This window comes from Parus major, chromosome 4A, assembly GCF_001522545.3.
Source record: "Parus major isolate Abel chromosome 4A, Parus_major1.1, whole genome shotgun sequence".
Classification (NCBI taxonomy): domain Eukaryota; kingdom Metazoa; phylum Chordata; class Aves; order Passeriformes; family Paridae; genus Parus; species Parus major.
The window spans coordinates 6195625-6222002 of NC_031772.1; the positions used below are offsets into that span (position 1 = coordinate 6195625).

Consider the following 26378-nt stretch of genomic DNA (forward strand, 5'->3'; position numbering starts at 1 on the left):
GCAGCGCTCCGTAGGCGCAGCGCGGCGGAGCCGGGCCGAGCCGCGGCCATGGGGCACCCGCCGCTGGAGTTCAGCGACTGCTACCTGGACAGCCCCGACTTCCGCGAGCGCCTCAAGTGCTACGAGCAGGAGCTGGAGCGAACCAACAAGTTCATCAAGGAGGTGATCAAGGACGGCAACGCGCTCATCGCCGCCATCCGCGGTGAGCGGGCCGGGGCGGGGGTCCGGTCACTGGGGTGTGTCCCGTTCCCTGGGCATCGCCTGCAGCCCCGCGCTGGAGCCGCTTTGGGCCCGTGCCCGGCATCGCTCCGGGGAGCGCTGGCGTTCCCCGGGCAGCGGCCGCCACCCCCGGCGTGTCCCTGTCCCTTCGCTGCCACCCCGGGCCACCCGCAGCTGTCCCCACGCGGGGACAGGCCGGGTGACCCCTCTCGCAGGGTTGACAGCGGCGGCGGGACCGGCCGAGCCTTCCCGGGGATGTGTCCGCTCGTTTGGGGACGGTGATCCCCGCTCGGGAAGGGTGCTCCGTTATTCTGCATCTCCCGGGCGCGGGGCAGCGCGGCGGGGTCATCGGTGGGCATCTCATCCCCCTGGGGACCACTGTGGGCATCAGAGGGGCCCTGCAGCGCCCTGCTCTAAGTCCTTTTGTTGTCGGTGTTCTGTCATTTAAATCACGGTGAGCATTTTCCCCAGTGAAATGTCGATTTCAGTGCTGGCTTTGCGGGAATCGCCTGTTCAGAAGTGCTGACAGATCAGCAGAGCACCTGGGCCAGGTTGTGTCACCTGAAACCACCGAGTCCCACGTGTTTGACACTGACCTTCTGACTGCTTAGATTTGTTTTCCCTCCCCGCAGCTGTGGATACACCTCTGTACACACCTTCCCTGTGTCGTCTCCCACGCCTTCCTGGACTCCATGATCTTAAAGGTCTTTTCCAATCCAAATGATTCCACGATTCTCTGCTGTTACCGATGCAGTAGAATCCAGGCCCAGGCCAGCAGAGCATCCACGGGGGCAGTGGAGGGACACAGACAATCCACGCTGGTCACACACGGTTTTCCTGCCAGCTGGTTGGTTTCAGTTGGTGTTAATAGGTTTAGCTGCTGCCCTTTTGTTCAGAATAATTCAGAGCTTCCTTGTTATCGAGGCAGTGGCTGGAATAGCCCGTGTTTGCCCATCTGGAAGCAGCAGAGACAAAAGCTGGTGTGACTGAAACTGCCGACGTCACAGGGCTGTGAGACCTAAACGTAGGTACAAAAACCCAAATCTCTGCACAATCCAGGGCAAAAAAAACCCCAAAACAAAACAACCCAACAAAATGGAAATCAGAGGGATTAAAACAAACTTGCTTGCTAATGGAAATGCTTTTCTTCATCACTTTGTTCAAAACCATTTCCCTTTTCGGTGTTTGTAGTGCCCAGGGATGTGAGGGATTTCGCTGGGTCAGCAGACTCAGCCCAGGGAGACTGGCCAAGGAGGAAGGGCAGAAGCAGAAGAAAGCAGAGCACACCCAGACAGCAGTGAGAACCCCCAGGGCTGAGGATTTCTTGCCTGAAATGCTGTGGGGTGTTTTTGTAGCTGATCCAGCAGGCTGCCAGGGAGGTGCTGGGGCCAGTCCTGCCTGGGCTTCCATCAGCTCTCTGTGTTTAGTTAACAGATAACTTTAAAAAAATAGATTTATCTCTGAATCCTATCCATGTGGAGCTGTGGGTGGGAATCTGGGCTACTCACTGGCCATGGCCTCACCATGACCAGCCATGGCTGACAATCCTGTGCCCCTTGACAGGATGGGGTGGAGGTGCCCTGAGCTGCTGGGATGCAGAAGTGGTGGTGGTCTCTTCAGGAGAGTGAGATCCAATGAGGATAGAGGGTGAAGTACCTGAAGGGGCCTACAAGAAGGGTAGAGAGGGACTTTGGACACAGGATGGAGTGACAGGACAATGGGGAATGGCTTCAAACTGAAAGAGAGCAGAGTTAGATGGATAACGGGGAGAAATTCTTCCCTGTGAGGGTGGCGAGGCCCTGGCAGAGGTTGCCCAGAGAAGCTGTAGCTGCCCCATCCCTGGAAGTGCCCAAGGCCAGGTTACCTGAATGAGGGGGGCACTTTAGGGAGCTTTTAACTCCCTTGGCCTTTCATGGATTGAGAGAAATTGGTTCCATTCCCTCACTGATATGTCACCAGCTGGAACAAATAAAATTCCAGGGGTGAAGCTCTTCCAGAGACTGCAGCCCACCATATCCTGGGGAGGGTCATCCTGCAGTCACAGCCCTACCTGTGCTGCCTTTGAGTGTGGTAATTTCTCTTGCTGGCTGACACCTCCCCAACAGCTGAATAGTCACAACTGCTTGGGACATCATAAGGAAACGAAGCATTTGGTATTGCCAAGTGGGGAATTAAACTGACTAAAGTAGAGAATAATACTCATTTGTAACAGTCTTGGGTGTGAAAGCCAGTAATAGAAAATAATACTTTGGGTCTGAAATGGAAATTATTTTTGTTGTAAAGTTGGCTGTGTCCCTTGTTTTTCGTGCCAGGAGGATGGAGAGCCACTGGCAGTGCCAAGTGACGATGCTGGTCCCTCACGTTGTACTGGCAGTGCTGAAACCACCGTGGCCTGTCCCTGGGTAGGAAGGGAGAAGGACTGGGGGGTGTCTGTCCTTTCATGTTGGTGTCCATCCCCGTGGGCTGGCCAGGATCAGGACCTGATGTGGGCACTGGGGATTTGGCTCCAGCAGCAGCCTGTGCATGCCCAGAGCTTGCCATGGCCAGTGTGCTGTGACAGGGGAGCCTCGCTCAGGGCACACATGCTCAGGCCACTGGGGTGTCAGAAGTTGTGACTCCATGGCATCACTGTGGCTGTAAGAATGGCTGCTTTACAGCAGTTCCTTTCTGTGCTTCAGTGTGTGTTTCTTTAATCTCTCCTGCTCACTGTGCTCTGCTGTGTGTATGATAATGCAAAACCACCTATTTCCCCTGGTCTTTGATCTTCTCTCCCAATTAAATATCAAATAGAGCTGGAGAAATGTCAGAGGGAGGCTTTTCTCATTAGGACCTGTGAGTGCTGTGATGGTGAAAGCTGTCCTTTGAAGCTCGAGGAGCTGTGAGTTCTCATGCAAATGTTGTGTATGTGGTTTTGCACTTGATTTCTGTCCAGCACGGAGCTCTGCAGAGTGCTTGGGACTGTGCTGGTGGTTCCCAGCCTCCCCTGGTACTGTGAGCACTTCACTCTGAAGGATAACAGGATAAAGGAATGTGTAGGGACTGTGTGAGCTTTTCCCCACAAATGGGGTTCCTTGGACACCCAGGGAAGGTCCCACCATCATCATCCTCCCTGCAGGTCCCACAGAGCTGTGTGTGGGAACTGGAGTGTCCCCTCAGGGAACTGCTGTGTCCCTCAGCATGGCACACCTGTTCTGGGCAGGTTTCTGTGCTGTTGTTGGATGTGGTGCCTGGGGGTTTCATGCTGTGCAGCGTGGGAAGCAGCATAGCATTGGAACAGGTTATTTTAATGGGATTGGAGCCACCCAGAGTGTCCTGTCTGCCCAGTTCTCCAGAACCCCATGTCCTGGTTGATGGGAAGGCTGTGGGGACAATGGCTGGAATCTGTTCCTGCAGTATGTTACAGCCAGATCCTGGGGGCTGTGTCTAAACAACCCTAAAGCTCCTCTGGAAAAAGGGGGAGAAGGAGTCTATCCCACACCAGGAGAGGCTCCAGACAAGCAGCAGCTTTGCTGCAAGGCACAGCTGGGTGTTGAGGTGCTGCAGTGACAATGTCTGTCCCACAAAGACAGCTCAGCCAAGAGACAGTGTGGAGCAGGGGGGAAATGACCTGCTGGATCACTCTCCTCCCGCAATAATGTGATCTCTTTTGCCTGTCAGCTCCTTGCTGGTCTTCCTCATCCTCACTGGGGATTTCAGCCACTAAGGGCACCAGTTACTGCTGGTAATTTCTAAAATTGTCTCCTGACTTCCCAGCTCTGTCTCAAAAGACATCACACCCATAGCCAGACCCCAGCTCTCCCTGGGAGCATCTGGTCCCTGCAGGCATCCTCAGCACAGGTGGGCAGAGGGCCTCTGCAGCCAACAGCTCCTGCTCCTGGGCTGCAAGCTCTGAGCACAAAACTAGGGCCCCAGTTGGTGCAAATCTAAACCAGACGTGCTTTAACCAGAGACTAAAACACAATAGCAGAAAAAAGAACAAAAACCCTCCCAAAAGCCAACTCATCCCCAGCGCCAGAGCCGTATCCTCAGTGCAGGCGGGAGAGACAAGGGGCCAGCACAGGATCTACCAGATCCAGCTGTGAGGCAGATCCCACTCTGTGTTCCAGGGCTCAGGGATGTGTTTGCTGGGTTTTGTGCCCCCTGGAGCAGCTCTTTGGCTGGGCAGAGCTGTTGGGTTTGCTTTGCTTTACCGGTGGCTGAGGCACCAGGCTGGGCACAGGATGGTGTGGCCGTGCTGTGGTGGCCCCAGGCCTGGTTCCTTGTCCCCTCCTCCCTCCCTGCTGCAGTTCTGAGTACCCCAGCCTTCCCCTGGGAACCCCTGGCTTCTGCTGCTGACACTGCTCCATCTGTGCCCAGGTGTGCCCAGGGCTTGGTTTGTTTTGGGAAGCCCGGGGCAGGAATGTGGGCAGGGGTGGCTGGCACAGGCACCAAGCCAGCCCTGTCCCTGCCAGCCTGGGGGCTGGTGGGAGGGCTCTGGACCAGGCTTGAGCACATTAAACAAACCAACGTGCAGTATTTTGTGATGGCTTTTTCCAGCCCAGATGAGCTTCCTGAGGACTTGCCTGTGTACAGCAGAATGAGGGGCCGGGACAAGAGGTGAAGTTGTTTTCACGTGTTCAAGGATATTTTTTCTTGTGCTGCACATGAGGCATGCAGGGAGCTTTTCATCCATCTTCAACTGCCTTTTCTGGCTGCTTCCCTGGGAGGATGTGGGTGTTATCCATATTCTGTGTGTCTCACAGCCCACGGCTCACAGCAGCACTGCTGCTGACCTAAGAGTTTCCTCTTGAGTCACTGTATGAGGACTCAGCTTTTCTCGAGGTATTGTTGGAATATTTTATTTCCTAATGCTGCTAGTGTCACACTGGTAACTAGGGATGTGGCATCCCAGTTTTTCACAGGTGGCTTCTGTCCTGCTGGGTGCCAGCCTGGCTCTGTGGAGTGACAGTGGAGTGCCCGCTCGGTTCTGCTGCAGCGCAGACACCTGTGGCACATCCTGGCCACGCTGCATCCTCCTGCCCACACAGCGTGGCTCTGGCACTGATCCCTGGCTGCCCAGCCATGGATCTGGGCTGCAGGGAGGGCCTGCAGTGCCAGGTTGGGCCATTCTCCAGGGTCAGAGGAGCAGGTGCTGCTGTGGGGGCTGTGGTGTTCAGAGCTGTGCTGCACTGCCTGGCAGGAACGTAGAGGTTTGGAGAACTGTGGGTTCATAGAAAAAAAAATCTGGTGAACAATCAGCACCATTTACAGGTACTGAGCACCAAAATGCAGCAGCTTTGGAACTACTGGATAAGTTCAAGAGGCAGCAGTTATTTTTCCTTACTCAGCATTAACAAATCTTCCAAACACTGGAAGCTTCTGTCTGAAGTTCTGACACGTGTGCATAAGAAAGCTTCTGGAACCTTGTTGTTTCTGTTCTGGGGATGGTGGATTGTCCACACTGGCCTGTGCTGGCTGTTTTCTCCCGGGGCACATTCAAACCTAGCCTCTCTGCCCCACGTCCTTTCTTCTCACCGAATTCCCTACGCTGGTGAACGTGTGGTCGTGAGTTGTTCAAGTGATGATAAGACCAAGTGGTCAGACCAAGCAGAGCAGCCTGAGATAAAGTGTATAAGTACAGCCCAGAAGTGCTCTCTCAGTCTGATCTCTCTCCTTTTTATCCTGTTCCCCCCAGCTAAGCCTGATTTTGAAGAGCCTGGGGATGTTTAAAACAAGAAGAAGTTTATTAATGTTACTAACCCTTGTAGCTCTGAGGATGGAGAACAAGGAACAAAATCTGTTCCTGTTCCATCACAGGATGAACTGGTGACTTGCAGAGCATCGGGGGACCCTTTGAGGTGGAAGCTCAAAGCCAGACCCCCCAAATCCTTGCAGAGGAGCCCAGAGTGGGGATAGCTCTTGGCAACCCCCCCTAAGTGTGCTCTGCAGGTCCGGCTGCCCCAGTGTCGGTGCCCAGGAGTCTCCCGGGAGGTTCCAGCCGGTGCAGGACAGGCCATGGCCACGCTGGCATCGCCTCCCAGCCTGGAGCAGGAGGGATGCGCATTCCTCCTCGCACCCAGATCGCCGGTAATTCTGCGGCGATCCGTCCCTGGCGTGCTGTGTGACTCAGCTGGCCCCTGCCCAGCCCCTTATCGAGGGAAACTCTGAAATCATCGGCGCTTGGAGCGAGCGCGGTCGGAACCTGCCCTGCCTGGGAAGGGGAGACGCATGCGAGGGCTCTGCAGATCATGAGACGCCTCCGTGGGGATTGCTCGTGCTCTGCCCCGGATAAGAGTCCGTTGTTTTGGTGTTTGTTTTCCCCGTGTCCGTCCTGCCTGTGCCGCGGGGAGCCGCGGATCTCGGAGCACGCCCTGCCCTGCGCTCCGGCCAGAGCCCCGTGCCAAGAGCCCGCTCGGCTGCTCTCGGAGCGCCGCGGGGATTTCTGCGGCTCTGCCCTCGCTCCCCTCATGCCCCTGGGACAGCGGCTGCAGCCCCTCCCCGACAGCTCACTCCTCCCAAGGGACGGGAAAATCCATTTGTTTTCCATGGCTCAGCTTTGTGTATTTCTATTTTTTAAGGACTCTGTCGTTCGTTCCCCAGCCCCAGGACCTGTTTCCAGGCTGGTGTTCTGAAGGTGGTGACTGGCTTCTGTGAGACAGTGATGTAAACAGGTGTATAAAGAGGTGCAGCAGGCAGAGCCGCCTGCCAGCCTCACCCCGCTTCCACCTGGCTGCCTGCTTGGCTTCCAGCCCCAAAGTGTCACCTGGCTGTGACAGCCACACCTGGCACTGCCATCCCCAGGGCTCACCTGGCAGCACCATCCCCACTCACCTGGCCGTGCCTGCTGCAGGAGCAGGCATCCAGCAGCCTTGGTGATGGAAGTTCTCAGGAAAGCATTTGGGAGCCGCTGTCTGCCCAGCACAGGAACTGCCCAGGAGCTTCCACCAGCAGTGCCGGTGCCCACAGAGCTGGGCATTGTCCCCCAGCTGTGGCTCTCCCTCCTACACTCGGGTTCATTGCGCTCCAGGGCAGTGCTGAGCAATTCCCTGGTGTGCCAACAGCTGGATTGGGACACCAGGTGGTCTGAAATTCCTGCAGGTATGGCAGCACCAGCCCCATGGGTCTGTGGGGAACCAGAGACCTGTGATGGCGTTTCCTCCTTCGTGACTCTTCTCTGCCTCTGCCACCCCAGGAGCATTTGTTTAAAAAGCAGTTGGATTATTTCTTACTGCTCATTTCACCACTTTTGCGGATTTCTAACGCCGCTCATCTTTTCTTAGCTTCCATTTCAGCTGGCCACGTGCTCTGGGCTGGCTGCCCCGTGTCTCTTTCCAGTTTTGCTGAAGCAACTCCTCCAGCTTTGCAGGGCTGCAAGGTTGATTTGAAAGGCCAGCAAAATGCCAAAGGGGAAAAAGCCACTCTCTGAGAAGTTCAGCCTTCCAAAGTGCAGTTTTACCCATGGCTCATGCTGAGGAGCACTAAGGGACGTGCTGATGCCAGCGGCAGTTTTGCTGCTGTGGGGAGAGCGGGGGTGCCCTGGCTGAGCTGAGCCAGGCAGGAGGCTGTGCTGCAGCATCCTGTGCTGCCCTTGTGTTTCAGAAGCAAAAGACGTTAAAAACAATTCATCCAACAGACCATCCCTTATAAAAATATTAAACATACAGCCCAAAGTGTTGCTCTCTAGGAAACCAGTACAAGCCAGTGAGTGTCACTGGGAGAATTGTGTGTTCCATGTCTTTGCTTTGAAATGTGGTTCTGCTGCGTGATTCTCTTCCTGATCAATGGATCTGTCACTGTGGAGACCTTGGGAAGAAGATGCTGGATAACTTAATCCAAGGGAGGGTGAGAGTGTGTCCTCCTCCTAGAAGCTGTATCCCACATCACTCCCAGTTTTCTCCAAAGCAGACCAATATGCCCCAAAACTTCATTGTCCTTCCAGTCTTGCTTGGTTGCTTTGTGTTTTGGTTGGGGTTTTGGGCTGATATGTTGCCAAAGCTGTTGGTGAGGAGACCCATGATCTATCTCCTTGTGCTCCAGGCATCCAGGAAAGCCCCTCTGTGTGTTCAGCTGTCTTGAGCTTCGAGGTGCAGCCTCGAGACCTTTGCCAGCTCTTCTGGAGCATGGCAGGTCTGGCAGAGCTGGTTTCCTTCAGGCAATGAGGGAGATAAGGCAGGCATGAGAATGATGAGTGTGAACCATTGCTGTCTAGGTCCTTGGGTATTTAATTTAACAGTAAATAAGAGAATAAGCTCATCAAGCACGTTAGGGCACTTCCCACAAGGCTGGCTGGGAAAGGAGAAGAATTTATGAGAATCAAAGATTTGAAGTTTAGGATGGAAAAGAGAAACTCTAGAGGGTGAGGGAGAGTGGGAGGGGGATGTGTGAGTGGAGATGATGGTCCAGAGGGCAGGTAACCAGCTTGCAGAGCAAAAGGTCACTGGCTAGGGAGAGGTACTGAGAACTGTCTTTTTACTGGGAGCACAGCCCTGTTCTGCCTGGAGCCTGGGCTGGACTGGCTGTGAAAAGGGAAGCAGCAGCTTATGAACAACTCAGTCAATGAAGGGCTGATTAGGAGAGGTAAATGTGTGACAGGGTGTGAGACATCCAGTAAATTCCTCTGCAAGAGATTTGTAAAGCACAGCTAAATATAGCAAGTTATTTTTAGCAGTTCATGCTAGCCACTTACTCCTGGCAAGTGGAAAACCCGTGTCACTGTGGGAAAAATGGCCTTTGTCCAATGTGTCAGGGATTCTGAGTCCCCACAGAGCCTTCAGGGGCACTTGCGGACGGCTTGCCCTGGGTCAATGCCAGGCACTGCCTGTCCTGGGCTGTTCTGTAGCTCCCTAGTGGTGAGCATCTCTCCTCTGTGCAGCACCAGGAGGGCTGGATTCCCTGCAGGATCCTCTGTGGATTTGGGACTACCTAGAAGGCTGACCTGGAAGGTTATTTTTTTTATCCTCATCTGAGAAAATCAGCACGTTTCTGTGTTTGAGCAGCTGTAGAGTATTTGGGAGTGTTCCATGAGACTCCTGATCCTGATGGCACACCTGGGCTCAGCATGGGGGAGCTCATGGCTTTCCAGGCTGAGGTATTTTTGTGGCACAGAGACTGGGGAACTTCATGCAGGTAGTACACACAGTGTAAATCCAACAGCTCGGGGCAGAGCCTGGCCCCTTGGCCACTTACTTTGTGTGTTGGCTCCTAAAACTCTGCTGCAAGGACAGAGAATTCCCAGGAAGCAGTGGGTCAGGTACTCTGTCCAGAACTTTGTCCCCAGGGTGGTGACGGTGATCAGCTCCATCTCCTTAGTGATGCAATTCCTTGGGGAATTCTTTGGCAGGAGTTGGTAACAATGGGCACGTTATTTTCTCCTCAGGAATCACAGCCCTGTCCCTGCATGCTGGGAAAAGCAGAATTTCTCATGCTGTACGTGTGCTGTGCACAGCTCTCCACCAAGGAGGAGAAAGTCATCCACAGGGACCATTGGTAGGAAATGTAGGTGTGTCCTCAGCTCCTGTGTGTCACGGTCTTGCAACGTTTCCCAGACAAAAATGGATTTCCAGGGTTTAGATGCCAACCCAAAAAATTTCCATGTCTTAAAATGCTCTTGTTTAAAGGCAGAGTGAACTTTTATTGTCTTTTGTTTGCTTATTTGAAAAGAAAGTGTATGGCCAGCTTTGATAGTTCTGTTTTCCAGATGAGGAGAAGAAAGCAAAATGCAAAGATGGAGCTCCTGCTTAGTTTTGCTCTGGGTATTTGCACTGCCACAGTCAAAGCCAGGCTGTGTTTTCCCTACTGATTCCTTATGGGGTTTATTCGTGGATTGCTGAAGCTGTGACTGAGTTGCTCTGGCACTGCAATCTGTGGGCCAGGCGGATGCAGAACCTCAGGAATTGCTTTTTCCCCCCTGGAAATGTCTGCTGGCTGTTCTTCCCCAACTGCACATGTGTAGGTGCAGGCAGGGAGATCACTGAAAGTCACTTCCCACCTCCCAGTGCGGGCTGGGACATCCTGTCCCTTCCCAGGAGCAGGACAGGGATGCTGCAGCCCCATCACTGCTCAGCCATTCATGCCTTCACCTGAGTCAAATTAAACTCAGGACTGCCTTTGCACTGGAAGTGTCACTGGCCAGTGATTGCAAAGATAATGAGGTTGGGGGGGCGGGGGCGGTATTTTCCTCCTTTTTTTTTTGTTTTTTCCTCCTTTTTTTTTTTGTTTTTTCCTCCTTAATTTGCAGTGCAATGCCCTGGGAGCAGCGTGTGATGGGCATTAGCCAAAAGGCTGCTGAGCCCACTGCTTGCTCTGCCCCTTAGCTTCTGGAGGAGCAGCAATTCCCACCTGGCAGTTTCCTAGGAAGAAGCTGTATATACCAGCTGCTGTACAGCCAACGAGTGTCATATAAACAAGGGCTGTTTGGGTGTGGATAACAGGAGGAGGTGCTGGCAGCCTGGCCCTGGCCAATCTGTACCCTCCACAGCCACTCTCCTGCACAGCTGGTTGTCAAAGTGTTTATTTCTAAAAACCAGGCTGTCCTTTGCACCTGTGTCACACCCGATGTCCCACTGTGTCCCCGTGGTGTTAAATGAGGCAGCCCAGGCAGGGCCCTCCTCTCCTGGCTGGGAGATCCTGCTGGTCCCCATAGCTGGCACCGCTTGGTTGTCATGGCCACTTCTGTTTCCATGTGCTCAGGGGCATGGTTTCCTCCCTTGGGAACAGAGGACCACTGCAGTCACACAGACTGTGACCCCGGGGTTGCAATTAGTAAAGCTAATTAAGGATGTGCACCTGTGACACCTAGAGCATTGCAGACCCTTGAGCAGCACCTCTGTGCCCCATTCTCTCACCGTGTCTGCTCACCCTGTTCCCTCATGGTTCTCTTCTGAGGTGATGGTTTCCTTCTGGTTTAAATTCTAAGCACTGGAGGAAAAAGCAGCAGCACTGCCTGGTTTGGGGCTCAGCTTGTGTTTGTGTTTTGTCAGAGACCTGTGGCTTTTGCAGCGGTAGCAGAGCTTTTTTTCTTGTGGTTTTTGGTTACCTGTGGTTGCTGTCAAAGGTTGAAATGAGAATTGTAGGTCCTTAGTGAGCAGGCTGTGAGGCACATCCTTCCAGAGCTGCTGGTCCTGCAGGTGTGTTTGTCCACACATGAAGCAGCCCTGAGTTCTCTGTGTGCCCCCTGAGGCCAGCACGGCTGGCACTGGTGCTCCTGCCCTGCAGCCGTCTGGGGCCACTCTGTGCAGGGATGGAGCTTCATTTGGACTGGAAGAGTAAATTATTGTAACCACAAATGGTGAAACTTGGCATCGCTTCCTCAGGCTGGAAGGGAGAGGAGTCCTTGAGGACTCTTGATCAAATTCATTTTGGTGTGTTTCCATGGAAACAGGCTGAGCAGGCAGGGTCGTTGGGGTAGTGCCGAGTGCTGAGCCTTGGCGTGTTGTTCACAGGGATATTCCAGCTTGGAGCATGGCATTATTCCTTGATCCTTGTGTCCTGGTGCTGGGGGAGCAGGACAGGCCCTGCAGCTGCCTCTCCCTCCTGCCAGGCTCTGGGGGTGCAGAGCAGGAGCCTTTGGCAACCGTGTTTGTATTGGGAGGGAAAACATTTCCGATGCTTAAAACAAGGGAGAATGCGGGCTTATCTCGCCCAGCGTGGGATGGAGCCCCGTTTTTCCACACAGCAAATCTCTTCCTGCTGGCTCCTTCCTGTGGTCAAGCCTCTTTCCTGTGGCCATGGCTTATCCCTTTCCCCCTGGTCCCCCTTCCCTGCCTCATCGCTGATATCACCACCCTCCCATTTGTGTGCCACCAGGGGAAGGGGCAACGTCCCACTGAGTGTCTGAGCCCTGACACCAGTTCTGTGCCTCAGAGCCTGGTGCTGGGCCCTGCAGGGACACAGCCCCCGGGTGGGGACATCCTCTTTTCCCCTGCTGCCAGCAGTCAGTGAGCCCTGTGCTGTGTCCCTGTCACCCCCCAGAGCTGTCCCCTGCTGCCAGCAGTCAGTGAGCCCTGTGCTGTGTCCCTGTCACCCCCCAGAGCTGTCCCCTGCTGCCAGCAGTCAGTGAGCCCTGTGCTGTGTCCCTGTCACCCCCCAGAGCTGTCCCCTGCTGCCAGCAGTCAGTGAGCCCTGTGCTGTGTCCCTGTCACCCCCCAGAGCTGTGGCAGTGCCGCAGCAGCAGCGATGCTGTCCCGTGCATGCACACAGGAGCTCTGTCAGGAGCTGATGTTCAGCCAAGGCTCACTACGTGTGGGAGTCGAGTTGTGTTGGTCTGGAGAAGCCTGGTTTCCATTAAGAGCTCCTCCAGAGCCTGCCAGGCACACATGGTGTGGGCTCACACCCCCTCTCCCTCTCTCCCTCCTTCTCCTCTGGGCTGACAGGGACACATGGCACATGGAGACCCTCTGTCCCTGCCAGGTACCACCTGTGGGACCTGTGTGTGCTGCCGTGCTCCCGGCTCACAGGACCACCAGAGCTGTGGTGCCCTGTCACCTGCCCCCATGGAGGGGATGGATGATGGATGGATGGATGGATGGATGGATGGATGGATGGATGGATGGATGGATGGATGGAGATGGGTGCTGGCTGGGGATGCTGCTGCTTTCAGAGCGGCTCAAGGACACACACTGGTCTGGGAGGGGTGTTTGGAAGGAGGGATTGAAAATCACCTTTGGCCAGCAGCAGGGGAGGAGCTGGATGGGGCTACAGCAGCGTCAGGGATGGGGATTTGCAGGGGGATGAACAAAGATTCCCCTGAGCGAGGGCTGAATGAGCCTCCGGCCTGGCCTGAGCGAGCACTGGGGGACTGAGGGGGAATTATTTGCTGAGGTTTTCCATCAAGTCAATGACATCGTTCTGTGCGAGAGTTCACCCATTTACGTGCTCCAGCCCCTGGCAGCTGGGGCTAAATAGCGACATTCAGGCCTGAATCTGCCCATTCAGGAGCAAAGGTTTGACCCATCAGAGGGAGCTGCTGAACGAGGCTTTTGAGGGAGAAGCAGGGGCTGCACTCTGAGCCTGCATCAGGGACCCAGCAGTGCCCCCACCCCTGCCTGCCCAGGGACCCTGGGGAGGGTCAGGAGCTCCTGACCTGGGGCAGTGAAAGCAGGGCAGTCTGGGGACCTGCCAGTATCCCACACAGGCAACTTGATGTCTTTTCCCCAACATCCATTTCAATGTTGTCCAATTTTTCTCTCTCCTTCACAGTAGCATTTCAGAACATCCCATGATTGCCACCACACTTTTAAGTTTTATTTTCAAATAAAAAAAAAACCAACAAGTTCCTATATGCAGCAATCATGGTGCTGGTTTGGCAGCAGTGGTGGGAGCTGGTTACCCGTTAATGTCTGTGCCATTACATGTAATGCAATTGTAATTTCCTGAATTACAATGGTAATTTCATGAATTTCTAAAAGTGCCATCTCAGTGCACTGCAACAAAAGAGTCCAGCCTGGGCCTATGTCTATAGCTGGAGTCCCAAATTAGAGAAAATAGCAGTATAAATCAGAGTCTAACATTATTCCTTTGCTTTTCCTTTTGTCGCCTACATGCTACTCTCTGAGGTCAGGTGAGTGCAGCCTCCTTCTGTTTGCACCTCAGGAACTGTTGCAGCTTTGTGCAGGATGATGTGGTCAATCCAGTGAGTGTGCTGTCTCCGCTGGCCCTGGGTCAGGCTCTGTTGTGGTGTCACTGTCACGTCCCAGGGCCCCTCTGCCAATGCCAGCAGACGCCGTCCAGCCACACAGGGTGCAAAGACACAAAGCATCCTTTGGGCCAGAAACGTCTCTGGAAGTTCCAAAAATAATTTGGACTGAGCCACAGAAAACATCAGGCAATTTCTTTGCTTCCAGCCCGGACTGTTCCTCACCAGCGGGAGCAGCAGGTCCCAGGGCCATCTGTGGGTGCCCAGGCAAGCCCAGCTGAGCCTCCTGGCTCAGCTCAGTGCTCCGTGGCACTGTCCTTCCCTCAGGGCCTGTCTGTGTCCGTGACCCCACAGAGGGACAGCTATTTTTAGTCCTGCCTTTTTCCTCACATTTATTTTCTGACTCTACAGATTTTTCTCCCATATTATGAAACGATTCCTGTGAACAGTGGCCAGCCTGTCTGACAGCCCCTGTGCTCCAAGGAGCTGTGCTGGTGCACACAGAGCCCTGAGTATCTCCTGAATGTCTTCCTGCAGGGAAGTGTGTCAGTGTCCCTTCCTGTATGTGGCTGGACACAAGGCCATCGATCAGTCACTGTACCGTGTGGTGCATCCATCAGTGCTGCAGAGGCTTTTTCAGGGAGAGAAAAAACCCAAATCCAATGCTCTCTGCAGCCTCTGAGGGTTATTAATGCTGCAGCATTTTCTTCAGGGCTGAAATTCCCAATGCCTATGGATTTTCATAACGACCTTCCTATGGTCCTGTTCCATTCAGAATAAATTCCTAAGATGTACAGCCTCTGTAGAACAACTGCAGAAACCCCCAGCTGATTGCTCTGTCCTTTTCCAGGATACTCCTCAGCAGTGCAGAAGTTCTCCCAGACTCTGCAGTCCTTCCAGTTCGACTTCATCGGTGACACACTGACGGATGATGAGATCAATATTGGTGAGTTCTCTGCTTTTTGAAGCAGGCTTCCAGTAACTGGAACAGTGTCCCTCTCTAGGAATTAGCCTGCCTGCTGGTTTTTGAGCAGCCTCAGGAGCTGTGTTCCAGGCAGCTCTTCCAGGGCTTATTTTATGAAGTCGAGCAGTCACGGGTCGAGTTTCACATTCCCAATTCAGCGGACAATTTGCAGAGGTTTTCCATGGCTCTGGGCCTGCTCCGTGCTGCCAGGTGCTGGGGAGGAGGCAGCGTGGTGCTGCCCTCCCAGCCAGCCCCTCTTCCCAGGGCTGCAGTGGAGCCCAGCGGGTGCTGCTCCCAGAGCTGCCTTTGCTGTGCTGGAAGGGCCTCACAGGAACAAGCTGCCCCACTCTGCCCTGCAGAGGCACCAGGCTGCAAACTGCTGGGAAAAAGGATTGCTGGATGTGTCTCAAATGGGAAACAATGGCTGGCTGTTCCCTAGGCAGCCTTGCAGGGCTGCTCCCTGCACATCTGCTCGGGGATTAGTGATCCTGGAGCCGCGTTACATCCCTGCCCTCCCACGGCACAGCTTTGGGAGTCACTCAGCATCCACAGCCTGGGGGCTGACCCGAAGGGCCTTAATGCCCCAAACCCCACACATGTCACATGGATCTGCTCTTGGCACACCCTGCAGGGGGGACAGGGGCTGCAGGAGGGACAACAGGTCAGCCCCCAAGGTTCTGACCCTGCCCCATCAGACAAAACACTTGGGCCACTTGCCTGGGCTGAGGGGCTGGGGCTGCCCGTAGGCTCACAGGGCATTCATGGGGTGGGACCAGGGCACAGGGTCTTTTCCAGGCTGTTCCCAAGGGCTGCACATAAAAGGGGAAAAAAGGAAAACCAGCTTTTGTCAGGCAGCAGTTGAAGAGTGGCAGCAGTGTGACATTGCTGGTGTCAGATCTCTCGGCTGCTGTCGGAAGGGGAAGGAAGTAGAGCCTGTTCCTTGGGCTGTTGTATTTAAAGCCACGTGAAGCAGATTGCAGCCTGTCCTTCCAAGGCTTGTTTGCTTTATGGAAGGTCTCTGGGTGAAACCCTCTGGAAATGAGTCAAATCTAACAGCAGCAGAGGTGCTGAGCTTCCAAACACATGTGGGTCAGGGCGGGGAGAACTCTGCCATGTAAATGCCCCTCCTGGGAGCTGAGGGGTCTGAGGCAAACAGCCATGCAAGGAAAGGAGTGTCCCTCCTCTTGGCTGGAAGGGACTGAGCTCCAACGACCAAGCAATGCTGCTGGGAATGACAGAGGTTGAATAAAGGGACTGTGGGATGAGGGAGAGCAAGAAGAGATCACAGCAGATGTAAAATCCTCTGCGGTGAAAGGAGTATGTTTCCCTCCAGTTTTGCTGGGGAGTATTTGTTTTGCTTCTTCAAGAAGAGGTTCCCAGTTTCCCTGTGAAGAAGCCTGGGCTGTGTTCCTCCTCCCACCCAAGCCCTGGTGTGCCTGCAGGGGTTGAGGCTTCCTTATTCCTGACACAGCAGTGGGGCGTTGACATCTCCGCAGCAGCTTCCATCTCCTGCCTGGGTGCCAGGGATCTGCGTGGGAGTGTAGAGCTCACTTGATGTGCAGGATATGGGAGTGAAGCAGAACACTTACAGGCCCTTCTTATGCGCTGCAAGAGAACGTGTTTTGCTTGTAAATAGAGCTAAAGTCACGCTGCTCTCTGGTTGTGTGGGCTCAGAGCAGCCCGGCACCCGAGCGGGTGACAGCGGGGACACTGCAGGTGGCAGTCAGGACACTGGGCTGATGTTGTCTGTGGTGAGCAGCACCTTCCCCTGGGCATGGGAAAGATCATGGATACACTTGTGTTACCCCACAGCTGCAGCTCCTCCTGTGCTCCCTCCTGCAGTTCCTCCACTGTCACTTCACAGCACCCAAATCAACAACTCCTGCTGAGATGAAAGGGGCAGTGAAATGGGATGTCAGGTTCTTCCCTCCCAGGCACAGGAACTCTGGCTGTAAGGACCTTCCTGGAATACTTCTGGCTGCCCAGCAGAGTCACTCTGGCATTTCCAGGTGTGGGTGTGCAGGTTGTGGCTGCTGGTGGCCCCCCTGCTCCAAGGTGCCCTGCAAGGGCTGGCAAATTCTGACCCAGGCCAGTAGCACAGATCCACCCCGCTGCTCCCAGGCACTGCAGGATCTGAGCCTTGTGTGTGGTGCAGGGTCAAACTCAGTGAGCTGCTCTGTGACTGGAGCCAGGAAACATGTTCCTGGGCTCTTCCTGTAGAGCAAAGGGGAAAAAACAGATAGGCAATGTTTTAAGCACTGACATATTCCCTGTAAGTTTGGGGCTGGATTCTCTTTCTCCCTGTGATAATTCTTTTCCTGGCTCAGGCCCTTGGTGTCTGTGTACTCCTTGTCCTGGGGAGCCACAGTGACAGCCACGTGTGGCCCTGGGCATGAGCAGCATGAGCTGCAGGGCCATTGCATTGCTGGTGCTGGAGCCCTCAGTGGAGGAGAGAGCTCAGAAGTCCCTGACTCATCAGGAAGGTCTGTTGTGCCACTGCCAGCTGAGGGCCCGTGTCACGAGGCTGCAGTTGTTCCCTTTTGTGTGTCTCGGCGGCTGCAGAATGAATCCTCAGGCTGGATTTTAGCAGGACAGGTACCTCTGCCAAGGTGCTGCTGTGGATGAGGGGAGAGGGCGCTCAGCTCGCACAGAGAGCACAGGAGCATCCTCTCCCTGACCTGTGGGACAAGCTAATCCTGTGCCTGCCTTGCTGTACACCTGCTGTGCCCCCCGTGTGCTCCCTGCCCAGCCCAGCGTGCTGCAGGGAGGGAGGGTCTGAACTGCAGAACTCTGGGGTGTGACAGAACCACTCTGGGCTGTTCCCACCAGGGCAAGAGGGAGCCTGGGACCCACCAGACCTGTCCCACGCTGTGCTGAGCAGGCTGGAACTGTGGGAAACTTTCCCAGCTAACTCCCAGGTAGTTCCCAGGTGCACTGGGGTGATCAGGTTGTTTCCCCAGGCATCCAGCACACAGCCACACTACCTGCATGGGCAGGTGTCTGCCCAGCCTTGCCTTGCAGCCTGGAGAGATGGGAGTTTGGCTTGGCACTGTCAATGCTCTGCTGCCGAGGTTTCCTCCCCTGTCACAAACCCAGCCCCTTCCCAAGTTGTCCTTCGATGGGCAGAGAGAGGGGCTGCATGTTCCCCCTTGGTGTGTGGTCAGCTACTCCCACCTAGTCTTTTATTTCCCCAGGATAAATTATTCTTGTTTCAGTTTGTTAAAGGAAAGGTTTCATGCTGTTTTTATTGTAGTTGGACTCCCAACTGCTTATCAATGAGATCTTTTTGTTTCACATCCAACATTTTGGGGAGTGGTATCAGTGTCTGTGACCATGTCTACACCTGCTGCCTTTCCTCCTGTACATGGACTTTGTGCTTCCTGGTGCTGATCTTTGACAGCTAAACGCTGAATCACAGGTCGTTTTCATTTGACACACTTGTCCTGGTCCTGGCAATCACCTGCAGCTCTTCCTGGGACAGAGGTGCCAGGCCAGGCAGCCCTGTCCTGCCCACAGCTCCCACTGTGGGAGCCTGTCCTGCTGCAGGCCCTGGGGATGGCAGCTCCCCTTCCCCCTGTTTGATCTTTCCCTTCATTTACCCCTTCTCTGCCGCCTGTATTGCAATCTCTATAACACAGTTTCTAATAAAAGCTAATTAACATCCTCCTACCTTCCCAGGGCCTTCACTCCTTCATTGCCCTGGGTAGGAGACCCTCCTCTCCCTTGCATAAATAAATACCCCTCAAGGCCAGCCTGCACCTGGCACTGCCTCACACAGCTCCTGCTGAAAGGGGCCACCTCTTCTCTTTTTTTTTGCCAGCCTTTAGATGGCCCTGCTGGGGGTGCAGCCACGCTGGGGTGTCCTGACATGTGTCCCACACTCTGGTGCCACATCCCAGCTCTGCTGACCAGGCTCTCCTTTCCTTACAGCCGAGTCCTTTAAGGAGTTCGCGGAGCTGCTGCACGAAGTGGAGCTGGAGAGGTCCATGATGGTAAGGAGATGGGAACTGGGCTCTGTCATTCCTGGCACAGCTGAATGCCAAATCACAGCCACAGCACCATGTGTGTGGTGTGAGGCTTCTCATCACAGGGAAGCTGGGAGCACAGGGATTGTGCTTTGTACTCATCTGGTCCCTGGTCCCATGGCCGTGGGCCCTGAGCATGGGGCTGGCACCAGGTGTGGGGGGCTGTGGCTCTCCCAGGCAGAACAGGCAGGCACAGAGCCCCAGGCCCTGCAGCTGGAGGGGCAGCACTGTGTGCAGGCAGCTCACCAGCTGCTTCTATGGTGAAACCAAGGGTTAAAGACCAAGAAGTGTTTTTGCTCAGTTTTTGCTGGGTGCAGGATGGCAGGTGTCCCTGAGCCCATCTGTGCTGGTCCAGCTCCTGCAGTACAATGTACTGCCATCCTGCTGCCATGTGCCCTCTGACAGCCTCTCCAGGGCTCCTCCAGAGCCAGTGCTGGCTTCCCATTTCACTCCTAAGTCCAGGAAAAACATGAAAGTTAGGCTCGGTGGAGAGCTTACAGCGTGCCAGGAATGTGCTGCTTGGCTCTGCGTTCCCCTGCCTCGTGCAGCAGCAGGAGCTCCTGCCAGGCTGCACCAGAGGGTCCATGGGCAGGCAAGGAACAGCAGGAAACCAGGAAGGCACTGAGGTATTTCTTTATTATTAATTACATCCCAGGTATAGTGGCTCCTTTGGCAGTAGGGGAAGCAGTGGAAGGTATTGTTTCAGGGATTATGGGCACTGCCCAATTTTCAAAGTTGGGGCTTTTTGCCCTCTACTTGTAGGACCAGTTCTGTTTTACAGCAGCTCCCTCGGGAGGTTTCACACTCACCATATTCATCAGCTTTAAATTCCCTGAAGGGCTGTGGCTGTGTGGTGTCCTGTCCCCTTCTCTTCCCCTCTCCCTTCCCTGGAGCTTGGGGCAGAGCCTGTCAGGGAAGTGGGGATGGGAGGAGACAGCAAGCTGGTCCCAGTGCCAGGCTGGAGCTGGAGCCAGGGATACAAACTGGGATGAGATTTCACGTGGATTCATGGTAATGGTGTGCAGAGCACCACCCAGGAAAGCATTTATCCAACATGAGACAGGAGTGGAAGAGACACAGGCAGGCTTTCCCTTTTCCCTGGCTGTTCCTGTGACAGGTAACCTTCTGGCTGAATCCACAAGGCAAGTCCATCCTTTATTTGAGAGTAGCCTTGTTGGATGAGGGTTGGGGACACCCTCTATCAGTTACAGGATGCACCAAAGCCTCCTGGGACATGGTTGGGGTTTGCTCTGTGTTACCAATGGGGAAGAGCAGGTACAGATGGTTTAAGTGAATTCACCTACAGGCAGAGAAGATTCCAGTCAAAAATATTAAAATCTCAGAGTTCTTGGCTTCTAGCCCCGTTCAGCCTCTGTTTAGGAGAAAATTGATCAGCATCCTGCAATTAAAATGCTTTTTCTTTGCACTGTAGGTGCAGAACGCGAGTGATTTGCTGATCAAACCTTTGGAAAACTTCCGGAAGGAGCAGATAGGGTTCACCAAGGTAAGGCTTGTTTGTTTGTTTTCAATGTAAACAGATTTGTTTTCTGTTACTGTGTTTGAATTCAGATTTTCCTCCTGTTGTTTTTAACAAGCAGACAGTTTCTCTGCTGCATTCTGACTTCAGGCACTCAGAAACTCCCTGTTCAATGCTGGCTTTCAGCTGCTGGCATGAGGGTTCGTGCTGTGACTTTTAGTCTGATTTTTCAATCATAAGAGGCTCCAAAGTCTTTTCCTGAATTCTTTGGGTTCTCTCCTGGCCCGATTCCAGCACCGCCTCTGTCCTGAGCAAGGAGTGCTTGTTTCAGCCAGGAGATCTTCCTTGCTGCTTTCTCTCCTCTCCCCTTTGTTCAGTCAGTGCTGTTGAGAATAAAATACTTTCTGCAGAGAAGAGTGCAGTAGAGTGGGAGGGAGGAAGGCAAGGAGGGAAAAAGGGAAGGAGGGGAAGCAGGAGAGGCCAGCAGGCAGAACCTGATTACAGTCATAGGGCTTTTGTTATGAAATATTTACATAAAGTATCTAATGAGTCTTTCAGATGGACCAAACTTTTAAAGAAACAAGCAATAAAAAGCAAATCCTGCACATGTGGAGCGCAAAAGATCATTTTTCCCTTGTCTGCTATCAAGAAGTCCAGGTTCCATGTTACTCAGCAGCAGCTTAAAATGGGGCTGGCTCTGACCCAGCTCCGAAATGGAGATGTTTTGGAGAACACTTGAGGCTTGGATTCAGCCCAGCCCATCTGGAGGCTTTGACATTTAATAAATACAGGGTTTGAGAGGAGATACTTGATGGCCCTCCTGCCCTTTGCCATGACCTGAGGGCTGGTGTGTGGAGCCCTCTGAAGAGCTTACTGCCATGAGCATGGCAGAGGTGACCCCTGCTCGTGTGTCCCTCGGGCTGTTTTCTTCCCAGAGAGCCCTTAAGGTGTGTAAGGGCCACTTTGCCCCAGCCCAGAGCGAGCTGTGCCCCGAGAGCCGAGCTGCCGGCCGTGTGCCCGTGTCCTGGCTGCAGTGGCCGTGCCCAGGGGGTGGACACAGATCTCAGCAGGGATGGTGCCATGGCCCCAGCACTGACACAGGTTCACCCAACAGCCTGCAGCCCTTGCTGGGTCCCTGTGGATGGGCAGGACGCTCCAGGTGGAAGCACAGGGTGGTGACAGTGGCAGGACACTGCTCAGAGCAGCTGGAGAGGTGGCAGAGGCCAGAGGGGTGTTGCAGGTGGCTCAGCCGATGTAGTTTGGTTTGGGGTTTTGTTTCTCGTGAGGAATATGAACTGCAGAGGTGCCAGGGCACCATGGTGGGAAGGGGGCTGTGCTGTGCTCCATGCAGGAGCTCACAGGGCAGCACCTTGCACCATGCCAGGATCACAGTGTGCCCGCAGGGAGGTACCACTGTCCCCAGTGCCACCCCAAGGCCTTGAGAGGGTGCGAGTTTGGGAGCAAGCCCCAGCCACTCCTCCCCCTTGTCCTCAGCTCTGATGTTTCCCCACCAGGAGCCTATGCCACACTGCTGGGGGGCTGCACTGTCAGGTGTCACCTGGGGCACAGAGCCTGCTGTCACCTGCCAGCCTGCAAAGCATCTCCGGCTCATCCCCAGTCAGCAGCAGGAGGTGGGAAGTACAAATGAGGCTCCTCACAGCAGAGCTCTGTCAGTGTGGGTTCCTCCCATTGCTGCTGGGCCTGGCAGCACCCTGTGGACCCTTTCTGATCTGCACCAGGAGCAGAGGCTGAGGCTGGGCTGTGGAACAGGCTGGAGACATGACACAGAGAATTTGTGCCCTCTGCTTAGTTTCCTTATTTTGGCAGCGTCGCCTTCTGTGAGATGTTTTCTGTTCCCTTTGCGAGCTGCTGGAGCCAAATAGGAAGAGCCCTTGAATTGGGGCTTTGTGATGCCTCTGGCTGGAGCACAGCCAGTCTGACCAACACATCTGAGTCTGCATTCAGCCATTCTCCCGGGACAAATGGAGTCTCCTCGGGAGGGGAGGGTGTGCTCTCACACAGGGCAGCCCTGGGCTGTCACTGGGACCTGCTCCAGCCACTCCCTCTGCCACAGCCCCATGGGGTCTCCGTTCTTGCTGTGCTGTGATGTGCCACATCACAGATAAAAGGGAGGCTCTGGGACCCCCTGAGCTGACCCATTTCCCAGCTCTGGCACTCATGGCAGGGGGGGAGTGTGGAAAGGAGCTGGTGCATATGGAGCTCCCATCCCTCCCTCTCCATAGCCCTGGGGCTCAGCTCCATGCTGTGGGGCTGGGACACTTTGGGAAGAGCCTGGCCACACTTACTGAGTTGAGGATGATTTGAATAGAAAAGTTTAATTCCACTTTCACTTGGAAGGAGAGAGCTTTTAAAAAAACAACACAAGGCAAACCAAAAAAATCAGAGGGAAAAGCTTGTTTGGATGTACTGCAATGGCAAGAGGATGCTGAATAGCTGCAGTGTTCATCAAAATTTCTTCCATAGCAGATCACATATTCCTAAAAGGTCTTAGTTAATTCTGTTATTAATTTCATTAATTGTAATTTTAAAAGAAAGGGATCAGAATAACTTCTACTTGCTTTCATCTCTGGGAGCAGGGCCTAAGGAGAGAGAGAAAGCAGTGAAAGCATTTGAGCATTTGAGAAAGCAGTGGCTGAAGGAAAAACGCCAGGATGAACTGAGTGTGCTTTGATAGAACTGCTGTTTCTACATCCATCAACTTTTTAGAAACCTGTTTCTGAATTAACTGCTGATTCCTCATAAAAATGAGCTATGGTGATCCTCCATCCACTGCTCTTGCACCCAAGCCCCTCAGGTGTGGATGGAGATGGGGGCTCCCAGCAGGAAAAAGTGTTTAATTCCTTATGGAGAGGAGAAGTGGCCCTTGAGCTGGGCTTCTCACTTGCCACTCACTCCACCTCTCTGAAGATGGGAATTTCCGAGGATCCTAATTAACAACTAATGGTTAAGGAGGAGTTTTGGCAAGTCCTTTTGCCCCTTTCCCCGTGGTGAGCTGGACCTGAAGCTGCCGAAGGGCTCCGGTGTCACCCCAGTGCCGGCGGCTGTCGGGGTGCAGGCAGGACCCGGCACACACAGAGCAGCCAGAGCTGTCCCACGGGCTCCTGCTCACTCCTGGGCACAGCAGTGCCTGTCAAAGCTTCCAGATTTGCAGGGTTTTTGCAACCCACCTGCCTGCAGTCGGTGGGAGCTGCTCGGTTGCCCCCGTGAGCATTAAAGGGAAGGTGGGTGGCTCTTGGACTTGGCAAACCCTTAATGGGAACGTGGTGCAGCCCTTTGCTGAATATTCATGAGGAACTAATTTGTGCTCATGTTTCCAGATTGTGCTTCAGTCTGGGTGATTTTTTTGTGTTGTTTTTTTTGTCTTGGCTTGCTCTGTTCAGCAGCCAACTCAGAAGGATTTGCAGGTCATTCTTCTGCTGTTCAGTTATATGTTAATTAGCCAGAGTGGGAATGATTGGCAAGCTCCCTCTCAGAGGCCCAAAACAGCATGCTGCACTGTGGTCCTGTAGCACATGGGTCCATCTTGGACATCATTCCCAGTGCCTTCAATCCCCAGGAAGAGCTCAGTGCTCCATGTCCCCAGTGCAGCCGTGTGCCCCTGCCTGCTGCGGGCGCTGGCAGAGGAGGAGGCTCTCCCCAAAGGAGTGAGTCTGCCTTCCCAGCTCCTGCTGCAGGAGTTCCACTGCTCTCCCAGGCTCTTCCTTTCTCTTCACCAGTCTTTCCCTGAGCAGAGGTGACCCCTCTTCCTCAGAACACACCAAGTCTCCCCACAGGGAGCTGCCCACAAGCTGGTGGTGAGCTGCTGCCTGGTGGTTTGTGGTGTCTCTGTAGCTGCAGGCTGTGGCGTCCTGTGGCCATCTGTGTGGGCACCACAGCCTCACACAGCTTGTGGCCTCCTCCATGGGTTCTTGTGGCCATCTGTGTGGGCACCACAGCCTCCCACAGCAATGTCACCCCTCCTGGGGACAAGCCAGGAGCCACCTGCTCACAGGCTGCTGCATGCAGAGGTACATCCCCCTGCCCATCCTGTCCTGTTCCCTTGCCCCTTGCCACAGCTCCTGGTGCAGGTGAGCAGCCTCCCAGATGGAGAGCAGGAGAGGTTGGTCCCAGCTCTGGCCTGGAGTGTGGCTGTCTTCCCTGCTGGCCTCTGCACAGGCTGGGGGCAGCTGGGTCACCCTAGCTGTGCTGCTTGCTGCTGGTGAGAGGCAGGGGAGGACTCCTGGAGTGGCTCCAGCCCCATTCCTGCTGCACCTTCAGCTGCTCCCCCACAGCTCTGCTGAGGAACAGGGACAGCACCAGGCCTGTGCTGCCACCACCACTCTGCACACCACCTCGGTGGAGACACTGGAGCTCTTGGTTGGCCTTGGAGCTAGCTTTCCATGGCAGCACCTGCTTTTCTGTCCCAGGTCCTGCTGCTGGCACAGCCCTCTCCTCTGAGACATGAGGAGGTGGCCACAGGAGAGTTGTGCCTGCAGCCCCACAGCTCTGCTTCCCTGCACTTCTGTGGCTTTGGAGGCTCCTCATTAAGGAAATGGAAACAAGGCAAGTTCCTGGCTGCATCAGATGGGGTGTTAATGGCACAGACAGCCCAGGAGTTTGACCTTACAGACACAGGAACTGTGTCTGCAAATGCTTTCACTGCGCTGGGTTTGGGTTTGCTGATCAGGGAGTTAGTCACGAGGGTGGTGGTTTGTTTTGATCATCCTTCCTGGCCTCAGCCCCGCAGTTGCTGCACTGATTAAATTAGGATTCACCCTTGGAGGACTCTACTCCTCTGGATTTGATGTAGATCTCTCTGTTCTGATATATGAGGCTGCTAACACGGAGTCACAGTACCTGATATTGCAGGGGGTGATTCCAGAGGATGCACTTCCCTTCAGCTGTCCTGTAATTCCAGGGTCTGCAGGGCAGAATATGTAACTGCTGAGGTGAAAAGGTTTGCTGGGCTAAGCCTGCCCTGCTCCAGACAGTTACACATCAGCAGGGGGAGTCAGGTTGGTGCCATTTCCTCATGGTAATTGTGCTTTCACCGCAGCCATGTGGGGAGAGAATCCTTTTCCCTGGAAAGCAGCTGGCAGGAAGGTTTGTTACTGTTTTTGGGAGCCACCTGTGCTGAGCCCAGAGGTTTTGGGAGCCCCCAGGCATCCTGCTGCAGGACATCCTGACAGACAGATGAAAAGGCCATACAAGTGGAATGGGGAAGCAAAACTTCAGGCAGGGGAAGCTGTGGTCACTACTGAATTAATGAGGAAAATTCCCAATAGCCAGCAGTCTGGCAGAGTCCATCTGCTCTGGTTTGTGGTGACACTGGTGTATGCTGTGCTTGATAATCCATGCATTTCTGAGTGGGGGCAAGAGAAGAGGATTTCAGGGCTTTCAGGAGCTAGATGTCAAAAGATAACAGTAATTCCCCAGGAATCTGGAACTGCTTCCCACTTTCTTGAGCTTTCAAAAGCCAGACAGACATCTGGACATCCCATACATGCCTGCACCGTGTGTTCACCAGCTCTCAACTGCTTGGACCTGGCACAGAGGCTGCTGCCAGGCTGGAATTTCCTGATTTTAGTAATTTAGTTGCCTTCCAGGAATCCCTGATATGTCAGATACCATCTGAAGTGGGTATTTGTCAACCTGGCCCCTGCTCTGGTTTATTTTTTGTGATCACCAGTGTCACAGTTAGTGCAAGGCAGGAGCCAGCAGCCTGGTGCTCAGTTCTGCTGCTCCCTGCCTGCTCCCAGGGTTCCTTCTCGAGTGTCTCTGTTTGCTGCTCTCACTCATTTGTGCTCTCTTTGCACCACTGCTGACAGGCAGATGAGGATTTCCTGCCTGTCTGTCGACCTGCCAGGCTTCTGCTTTCCCTCTGGTACTCTTCAAAAACAGATGATAAACTCTTTAGAACAGAAAGTTGCCAAAAATCTAATGAACCTTTTCTTGACCTTGAGGTGCCTCTGACATTTCAGTGTTTGCCCAGTTGTTTCTGGGCTGTGTGAACAGCATGTCAGGAGATGGTGAGCAGGTTTTTGATGTATGAGTAGATTTTCAGTTTACTGGATATTAAGA

The 26378-nt window shown here is 54.1% G+C and overlaps 1 protein-coding gene across 3 annotated transcripts in view; it reads left to right on the forward strand.

The window, feature by feature from the left end:
- The first annotated feature begins 6 nt into the window (after positions 1–6).
- The window catches only part of OPHN1 (oligophrenin 1), a 50983-nt gene continuing 24611 nt past the window's right edge, over positions 7–26378 (forward strand). Inside the window, exons 1-4 of one of the 3 annotated variants that reach the window (XM_015626723.1) lie at positions 7–202; positions 14682–14777; positions 18726–18787; positions 20253–20324. In XM_015626723.1, coding sequence (XP_015482209.1) covers positions 49–202; positions 14682–14777; positions 18726–18787; positions 20253–20324 — 384 coding nt within the window. In that variant the 5' untranslated portion in view covers positions 7–48. Of the gene's footprint in view, positions 203–2549; positions 2622–14681; positions 14778–18725; positions 18788–20252; positions 20325–26378 lie in introns of those variants that run through there. The other 2 variants (XM_015626724.1, XM_033514028.1) reach the window with 2 other exon arrangements.